Genomic DNA, 9,432 nt, shown 5'->3' with positions numbered 1-9,432 from the left:
TGGCAACACATTAACATCATTAGCATCAGTAGCTAGTGGTGTATGCTAGCTAGTAGTGACCACGCCCCCCAGGCTCAGTGCTGCTTGTTTATTGGACAGAACATCATGGCGGTGCTCCAGAGTCATGCAGCTGTTTATTGCTTCTGTTTAAATAAAGTTGTGGTCAAGAGTACCATACAAACAGGAAGTGGGCAGCTGAGTCCCCTCCCAACCTCCCTTCTCCCCCTCCTGTCCCCCCCAGTTAACAAAATGTCTTCAAGCTATATTCTACATGTTGGTGGGTGGAGCTTAGTCAGCCACCATCTCCACCCACCATTGGAAGAAGTTGCAAAGCTTCCGGCGGCCATGTTTGTAGTCCAGCCTGTGCGTGTTGAAGACAGGAACAGGAAGTGACGCTGCTGACCAACCAGCTGACAGCAGGTGGCACCGTGTTGCTGCCAGATACCAATATGGTATAGAGGACATTCCTGTGTGTGTGTGTGTGTGTGTGTGTGTGTGTGTGTGTGTGTGTGTGTGTGTGTGTGTGTGTGTGCGTGCGTGCGTGCGTGCGTGCGTGCGCGCTAGTGCGTCTGTATGAGAGAAAAAGTGTATAAAATGTGTGTGTGTGTGTATATATATCTCAGCCCTGATGACTCATCAGTCTGACAGTGAAGCCCTGCCCACTCCTCCCTCTTCCTCCAATCAGGCTCTCGAATACAAAAGGTGTCTCTGCTGGAGTAGCGCCACCGCTGCCTCCTTCTCATTGGCTCTCAGGAAGTCTGTCAATGCAGAGGCCCCGCCCCCCCCCTTCCTCTACCACCGCCGCATTTGGCAGGAAGAGCGGTTTGGGCGGGACTTGTGGTTTGAGTGACAAGGTCCTGCGGAGGAGGAGGGGGCGGGGTGGCGCCCTCTGGTGGTGGTGCGGACCCCCGCTGTAGCTGTGCTGCCGGGTCAAGCAGCAGGTTGGTGCTGCTGCTCCCCCTGGTTGTGGTGGTGGTGCTGCTCCTCCTGGTGGTGGCGGGCCATTACTGCTGCTGTTGCTGTTCATCCTGGCCAGTAGGGGCAGCGCTGGAGGTGGCGCCCCCCGTTGGTGGAAGCTGTGGTGGCGTGGTAGGGCACCGCCCACCCTGACCAGCTGGTGTCGCTGGGAGTGATGGCGGCTCACCGGAGCTCCGCCCCCTCCTGGCATCCTGGAGGTGGGGGCGGAGCTTAGAGCAGTGGGCGGAGTCAAGAAGGAGGAAGTAGGCGTCTGCTGCTTCTGCTGGCTGTTGTAGCGGTGGGGGCGTGTCTGTGGTTGGCTCCGCCCTCTGCAGAAGGGGGCAGAGTCAGTGGAGGAGGAGCAGGGGACGTGGCCACAGTGGGGGGAGGGGCCGGGGCCACAGGAACAGGAAGTGAGCACCTTGATGCCGGCGCTGCCCGACGCTGCCACCTCCTGGATGTGCTGCAGCAGCTCGTCCAGCGCCGACACATCCACCGGCTGGGGGAGGGAGGGCTGGAGGGGGCGGGGCCTGGGGCTGATTCCACCACCTCCTCCCCCAGTGCCACAAGCCACTCCATTGGCCAGGAGACCAGAGGGGGAGGGGCCAGCGCCCACCACCGCCACAAAGCTTAGGGGGGGTCCAGGAGAGGGTGGGGAAAAGGTGGCAGGGGGCGGGGCTGCAGCAGCAGGAGGAGGCGGGGCTTCAGTGGGAGTGGGTGGTGCTACAGCAGCTTCAGCAGCCGCATTGTTGCAGTTGTGGTTCCTCTGGCGCTGCTGCGGTCGGAGCCCCGCCCCCCTCAGGTCCTTAATTGACAGGTCGGGGGTTGGGGAGGGGCTGAGCGAAGGGGAGGGGCTTGGGGAGGAAGAGGGGGAGGGGGAGGGGGTGGGCAGGCCTGACAGCTCGCCGTCCGCCTGGAAAACAGAAAGCGACCAACCAGCAGGTCAGACACACCCACACTGAGGTCAAGCCCCGCCCCCCAGTAGCTCCTTCTCACCGGTGATTGGCTGTGCTCGGTGTCGGGTGGCAGCACCCCCTGGTGGGCGGGGCTCAGTAGGCCGCTGGACAGGAAGGAGCTGTAGATGCTGGGGGGGGAGGCCACGCCCACCTGCTCCTCCTGAGGACACAGCAGGATGACATGACTTCTTTTTTGGACCTTACATTAGATTAAATTGTGAAAATGTTATATATTAGATACAATAATAACATATAATATATTATATTTCAAAAATCATGTAACTAATTATATTATATTATGTTTAACATGTTATAATGCATAGTAAATCATTATTATTATTGTGACTAATACTAATACCATAATTTTACTGATGTTAATATTAATATTACTGTACATATTATTATTATATTCTAAATGGTATAGTGTCATACTTTGTTTTCCATTAGTTGCAACTAATTACATTATATTATTATTAAATTATTTTATATTATAAATATATTATAATTGTCTTTTATATTATGTTACATTACAGTACTTACATTACTTGACACTTTTTAAGTCTTTTAACTATGCATTTTTGCAAAACTTATATTTAACTTTTCAAACTCTGTTGTTTTTTCTATTTTCTATTCCTTATAATGCACCATCACGTGACACGTGGCTCAGCCCCTCTAAGTCCTGCCCACCTTGTGCTGGGCACTGGTGTCCAGCAGCAGCAGGCCATTGAGTCTGGCTAGTGAGCGCAGTGAGAGGGGGCGGGGCAGAGCAGCCTCAGGCCCTGCCCCCATCCCCAGCGCCGCCCCCTGGTGGCCGCAGTAGCAGGATACCAGCAGGGCCGACAAGGCGGCGCCCAGGAGGAAGGCCAGCAGCACACTGGCCACCAGCAGAGTGTAGTGGACCTGAGAGGAGGAGGAGGACTGCTGGTGCTCCAGGAGACCACCTCCACCTGGGGGGAGAAGCACCTTCATCACCACTGGCATCTTCATCATCATCAGAAGCAGCTTAATCATTACCGTCACCATCAGGAGGAGGTCACTGAGCATGCTCACATCTTCCACTGAGACAACAAGGCTAACAGGCTAGCATGCTAACTGGCTTGTCCTGACGCTGGTCAGCTGATCTTAAAGGCCCCTCCCCCACCCCCGCCAACTGGTCTGCTGGATCCTTGCCAAGACCAGTTTGGACCAGCCTGCTGTGTCACATGGTCCAGTCTGTCTCTGCCTCACACACACACACACACACACACACACACACACACACACACACACACACACCTGCTCCTCTTCAGTGTCACAAGACGCACTGGGCAAACTTTAGCCCCGCCCCTACAGCTCTGCATTGGTATTCACACAGTGGAGCAGAAAGAGAGGAGGAACAGCAGGGTGTGTGTGTGTGTGTGTGTGTGTGTGAGACCTTGTCAAGGTTCCTCTTCTCTCTGTTCCTCCACCTGAAACGCTGCTCACTCACACTGCTGCCGCACTTTAAAGGTCAGACAGCTGGCATCACACACACACACACACACACACACACACACACACACACCTGACACACACATTTGTGTGTGTCAGGTGTGTGTGTGTGTGCTGAATAAGAATGAATGCGCTCCACTGCAGCAGCAGGTGAAGCTCCTCCTGCAGCCACATTTAATGTTAGAATTCTCCTCACTGTGTGTGTGTGTGTGTGTGTGTGTGTGTGTGTGTGTGTGTGTGTGTGTGCTGTCTGGCTGAACACACATCAAGAGGCTGAGTTACGCCCGGTTCACACTGGACGCGGAAGCGCCGCGAAAGTGCTGAGCGCTTCCATTTGGCACCCACGTTAATCAATGTGGTGGTTCACACCAGACGCGAACAGGCGCGCGGCTCGCACCATGCATTTGTCGTTTCGGGTCTGCTCTATTTTGTGCGTGAGCCGCGAGCGATCCTCGTCAGTAGTACAGGAAGTCGCTCAAAAAAAAGAGAAAATTTGGTGAATTTTCAAAATAAACTAATTTCAAAATAAAAAACGAATGACAAACACGCATGTGCGTGCATTTGTTTAATCTCACACGCACACACACCTACACACACAGAGGAAGACTTGATCAAAATACGTCCGTGTTTGATCCTAGAGATGCTGGTCAGTGAGATCATGATGAAAGAGGTCTTGAGATGGACACCTGAATGTGTTTCTATTTCCACACACACACACACACACACACACACCTACAAAAGTGAGCAACGACGCGGGTTGGTTACGGGGCGGGGGGACGATGATGAAAATGATTAAAAAAAAAAGCTCAAGTGGGAGTGAAAAAAAGACAGCAACTGAGCAGAAGCGCTTGTCGCCCGTCGCGGAGCTGTTCGTGTCTGATGTGAACCAGTTCGAGCCTCGCTAGCGAATTTCGTCGGCGCTTCGCACCCATTCGCATCTCGTGTTGACCACTACATTGATTAACATGGGCGCCGAACTGAAACGCTCGGCGCGTCGCGCCGTTTCCGCGTCCAGTGTGAACCGGGCGTTAAAATCCTCCACTGCAGCCACTGCACTGACAAGCACCGACCACTAGAGACCCACAGCCTGCATTAACACATGCACTTTAACACTAGCCACTTAGCACTAACATTAGCATTAGCATTGGCAGGATGCCTGGACCTGTAGGGTGATTAACTTCCTGTCCGTCTGTCACAGTGTCTCAAAGTAGTACAACCAGCCACCAGATAGGGGCACTGCTGTTAGCTGCTCGCTAACGTGTGATTGGGTGAGAGTGGGGTTAGAGGCGGAGCTTCTTACCGTCGGGGGCGGGGCCCTGGTGGTGGGAGGTGGCCAAGACACCAGCTGTGAAAAAAAACAGAAAGCAGACAGAACCAATCAGAGCGCTCCATTCAGCCTACAATCCGACCATGTGACCAGAAGGGGGCGACAGTCTCACCACGGCAGCCGTCAGGGTGGGAGGGGCCAAGGGAGAAGGGGGCGTGGTCACCGTCCAGGTCCTGGTCAAACCCTGCCCTGCAGGAGAAGATGAAGGAGGAGCAGGGGGAGCTATTAGCAAAGAGAATCAAGACATGGCGCACACACACACACACACACACACACACACACACACACACACACACACACACACACACACACACACACACACACACACACACACAGAGGGATTGAGTGACAGAAAGTGACACGTACTTGAATCCTGGCGCCAGACTGGCACAGCTGCCCGTCCTCAGCCAGATGCAATAGGGGTCCCGAGAGGCCAGACATGACCTATAGGGGGAGACAGAGAGCAGCAGCACCATCAGAACCAACAGAGCCAGCAGCACCATCAGAACCAAACAGAGCCAGCAGAACAGACACAGGAAGTCCAGGAGGACCAAGACAGGAATGGCCACACACACACACACACACACACACACACACACACACACACACACACACACACACACACACACACACACACACACACACACACACACAGTTTCCACCATCTAGACTTGAGTGATTGTGCAGGAGTGCTGTTGCTGTGGAGTTGTGTGAGGGGGCGGGGCTCCAGCGATGGGGGAGGGGCTCCAGAAGGGGTCCGGGCTCCAGCTGAGGGGGCGGGGCTCACCTCCTGCAGGCTCCGTGCTGGCTGCAGCGGCTCAGTGGGACTCTGATGATGCAGCTGCTGAAGGCCACAAACACATGATGGTGCTCCTTGTCCAGCTCCAGGGACACCACTCTCCTGTCCTGCTGGCCCCGAACGTCACACCTGCACACACACACCAGGGTCAGCAGGGTAGGGTCGGGTGGGTGGGGTCATGTGACTTGATAGGGTCCAGACCTGGCCGGGTCGTAGACCAGCAGGTCCTCCAGCAGCCTGGAGCTGCGGCTGTGGTTGGTGACGGAGCCCACCAGGACCTTGAGCAGGTGTCCGTCCTCAGAGCCCAGGAAAAGGACGGTCCGGTCCCTGGACGGCCCCGCAGACACATCCACCACCACCTGGGTCAGCCTGGACCTGAGGGGAACCACAGGAACCACAGCAGGTGCCCACATCAGCATCTCCTGGACCACGACCCCACAAACACCCCACACCTGTACCTGTGTATCTGTGTGTGTATGTGACTTAGTGTGTGTGTGTGTGTGTGTGTGTGTGTGTGTGTGTGTGTGTGTGTGTGTGTGTGCGTGCACCACCTGCTGTTAGTGTCGGTGATGGTGTGTGTTGTGTTGTCGTAATAATCTTGTAGTTGTTGTTCTGGTAGTTTTCATTGTTGTGTTGTAGTTGTTGTTGTGTTGTAGTTGGTGTTATAGTATGCAGGACGACAACAGTATCTGTTAGTGTGTCTATCTCTTTGTGTGTGTGTGCTACCTGCTGTGTGGGTTACAGTGTGTGTTGAGTTGTTGCATTTATGTTCTCATGTTATAGTTGTTGTAATGGTTGTGTTGCGATAGTTGTGTTCTAATTGTGTTGTAGTTGGTGTGGTAATTGTGTGGTAGTAGAATTTGTGTTGTAGTTGTGTTGCAGTTGTAGTTGTGTAATAGTTGTAGTTGTTGTTGTGTTGTTCTTTCTGTGTAGTTGTGTTGTAGTTGTGTAGCAGTATGGTGCATCACTGGATTGCAGCAGGTCCTCACATCAGCACCAGCTGGACCAGGACCCCACAAACACCCCACACCTGTATCTGTGTGTGTGTGTGTGTGTGTGTGTGTGTGTGTGTGTGTGTGTGTGTGTGTGTGTGCCAGAGCGCCACCTGCTGGCGGTGCGTGTGAAGCAGGGCCAGCCCCCAGCAGGAGGCACGGCCTGGTCCATGAGGGGGGAGGTCTTGATGAAGGTCAGGGTCTCGTCGGGGAACTGCACCGACGACTGGAAGTCCAGCGCTGCTCCGTCTCCAGCGCAGGAGCCAGGCCTGCAGGCAGGGGGCGCACACACACAGCTCAGCACCAATCAGTAGGCAGAGTCAGCAGCAGGGGGCGGGGCTTCTCACCGGGGGCGGGGCACCTGCTCCTCGGCCACCGGCGTCCAGGAGAGGTCGCTGCTGCGCTGCTCCTTGAACCTGCCGCTGAACACCTGCTCCACCTCCACCATGAAGAAGACACACACAGCGGAGCCGGGGATGCTGGGAAATGGAGGTGGAACTGAGGTCAGTCAGCTGGCACACCGCAATGCAACACAGCACAGTGGAACACAAGCAGGGTTGATCCAAGGAGCCTGCTGGCGCCCCCTGCAGGCTGCTGGAAGTGGAGCTGGAGACGCACGTCCACCTCCAGCAGCCTGCAGGTGCAGTACCACCAGCCAGCCACCAGGAGAGCTCTGCAGACTGAGAGGACTACACACCTCTAGACTGTGTCCTGCTGTGTGTGTGCATGTGTGGTGTGTGTGTGTGTGTGTGTGTAAGAGTGCCACCTGTTGGCCTGAGTGGTGAACACTGCCACAACAGCTGGTTCTCCCTCCACCTGCAGGACGTTGGTGAGAGACTGAAGGACGTCGAAGTAGAAGAAGGAGTCACCAGGGAGGGAGCAGTTGAGCCTAGCCTGGACCACACACAAACACACACACAGAGTCAGTCACTTGGTACCATGTGACCATGTGATGTGGTGTCAGCAGCAGTAGCAGCACCACCACCACCTTGAGGAAGGAGGTCCAGTGTCGCTCCAGCACTCGAGGAGATCCCCCATTGTCATTCTTACACACTCGGGCCACCCTGGAGAACACCACCTGCAGGCCAGAGAGGGAACAGCATCTCAATACCTACTGCATGCTGCTGATGGTGCTGGTGGGGGTGTGTAGTTGTAGTCTTGCTGTTGTTGCTGTGGTGTTGTAGTTGTGTAGTTGTAGCCGTGGTGTTGTTGTCTTGTGTAGCTGTAGTTATCTTAGTGTAGGTGTATAGTTGTTGTGTAGTGGTAGTTGAGTAGCTGTAGATTTATATATCTGAAGTTGTGTAGTTGTATATGTATGAGTAGTTATAGTTGTGCAGTAGTTGTATCAGTGGTTGTAGTTGTGTAGCTGTAGTTGTAGCAGTAGTAGAAGCAGTAGTTGTGCAGTAGTTGTACTCGTAGCAGTAGTTGTAGTTATGTAGTTGTGCAGTAGTTGTGCAGCAGTTGTGCAGTAGTTGTAGCGGTAGTTGAGCAGTAGTTGTGCGGTAGTTGTGCAGTAGTTGTGCTCACCTTGCCCAGGGCTGTGTACTCCACTGAGATCTCACTGAGGAAGAAGTAAACGTAGTTTCCGTAGTCGATAGCGTGCAGAAAGTGAGGCTCTGCGGAGGGGAGGGGAGGTGATGTCACTTCCTGTCACACTGCTCAACTCCCAGAATGCCGTTGAGCACCTGCCACCCCCCTCCCCACGCCATTCACCCTTCCAGGAGGAAATTATGTCCCTGCTGATGTCCACAAAGCTAACGTGCTAATGAAGAAAAGGCTCAGCAGAAGGTCATGTGACCACTGAAAAAGTCATGTGACCTGCAGGGCATGGTTGCTGGATGTCGCCCCGCCTCCAAACCAGCCCCATATTCCCTCCCACTCAAGCCCCACTCCCTGTTTCCCCTCCTCTAACCTCACCCCCTCCTTCTAGCCCCGCCCCCTCACCTCTCAGCCACTTGGAGTCATACTTGACGGTCCTGAGGACGGGCCGGCCCTCCCCCCCCAGGCTGCGGTAGATGACGGCGTCGCTGGCCAGGAAGTCTGTCATGGTGGCCGAGTAGAAGTCACCACCTGACAGGAAGTCACATGATTAGCGCAGTTATCCCCTTAGCTTCCAGCCCTGTGTGTGTGTGTGGACTTACCAGAGAACAGCGCAACGTTGGACTGAGCCGACTGGAAGGGGCAGCGGGCCTGACCCACCAGCTCCTCCCCCACTTGCTGCAGCGACACCATCTGACCAACAGGGACCAATCACATGTCTTCATTCATCAATCACTGCACCGCCATCACCGTGCTAACCCTGCTAACAGCCCGGCTCATGAGAAGACATTTGAGACCTCCGGACGTGTGACTTTACACCTCCTCATTGGCTAACGATCCATTTAATTGGCATGATTGGCGGGTTAACGCTAATGGCCTGGCCAATGGGTGCAGTACCTTGTAGTTCCTGCAGGTGGGGTTGAAGGCGTTGGTGCCACATGCAAAGAGAGTCTCGTCATCGCGAGGAACCAGAACCTTGATGTAGTTGTAGCACTCGTCCTGCACACACACACACACACACACACACACACACACACACACACACACACACACACACACACACACACACACACACACACACACACACACACACACACACACACACAAAAACTCAGGGGCAGATCCTCAAAGAAGGGCGCGCAGCGGTAAAATGCGGTGCGTTTTGCGGCGAGATTGCGTCTGCAATCTGCGCCACAGATGCTGGTATCCACAAAAGTTTTTGCGCTAATGACATGCAGGCGCAAACACGCCCACAAATGTGGCACCTGAAACAGGTGTGAATGTTGCGGTCTGGAAACCCGAGAGCAGTTTGCGCCAAAGGTTGTTCGTGAGTGCGTGTGTTTGACAGCGAAACTCTGCTAGGATAAACGCGCTCCTGTGCGCGCCTGGCAT

General features: G+C 54.4%; 1 protein-coding gene across 2 annotated transcripts in view; it reads right to left on the bottom strand.

The window, feature by feature from the left end:
- Positions 1 to 115: 115 nt before the first annotated feature.
- Positions 116 to 9,432, bottom strand: part of LOC142877115 (semaphorin-6C-like) — a 15,358-nt gene continuing 6,041 nt past the window's right edge. For both annotated transcript variants that reach the window (XM_076011496.1, XM_076011498.1), the window contains exons 6-21: positions 8,938 to 9,039; positions 8,643 to 8,733; positions 8,446 to 8,571; positions 8,029 to 8,117; positions 7,490 to 7,579; positions 7,268 to 7,395; positions 6,849 to 6,980; positions 6,615 to 6,770; positions 5,711 to 5,884; positions 5,498 to 5,638; positions 5,077 to 5,154; positions 4,823 to 4,899; positions 4,684 to 4,728; positions 2,601 to 2,860; positions 1,954 to 2,073; positions 116 to 1,870 (exon numbers count right to left, since the gene is read on the bottom strand). In XM_076011496.1, the coding sequence (XP_075867611.1) occupies positions 740 to 1,870; positions 1,954 to 2,073; positions 2,601 to 2,860; positions 4,684 to 4,728; positions 4,823 to 4,899; positions 5,077 to 5,154; positions 5,498 to 5,638; positions 5,711 to 5,884; positions 6,615 to 6,770; positions 6,849 to 6,980; positions 7,268 to 7,395; positions 7,490 to 7,579; positions 8,029 to 8,117; positions 8,446 to 8,571; positions 8,643 to 8,733; positions 8,938 to 9,039 (2,940 nt within the window). In that variant the 3' untranslated portion in view covers positions 116 to 739. The remainder of the gene's footprint in view (positions 1,871 to 1,953; positions 2,074 to 2,600; positions 2,861 to 4,683; positions 4,729 to 4,822; positions 4,900 to 5,076; positions 5,155 to 5,497; positions 5,639 to 5,710; positions 5,885 to 6,614; positions 6,771 to 6,848; positions 6,981 to 7,267; positions 7,396 to 7,489; positions 7,580 to 8,028; positions 8,118 to 8,445; positions 8,572 to 8,642; positions 8,734 to 8,937; positions 9,040 to 9,432) is intronic.

Source organism: Nelusetta ayraudi, unplaced genomic scaffold (assembly GCF_046127955.1).
Source record: "Nelusetta ayraudi isolate G7.1 ecotype Tasmania unplaced genomic scaffold, CSIRO-AGI_Nayr_v1 ptg000135l, whole genome shotgun sequence".
Taxonomy (NCBI): domain Eukaryota; kingdom Metazoa; phylum Chordata; class Actinopteri; order Tetraodontiformes; family Monacanthidae; genus Nelusetta; species Nelusetta ayraudi.
The sequence above is the reverse complement of the archived record's forward strand: the minus strand, read 5'-3'. Positions and strand labels throughout refer to the sequence as shown.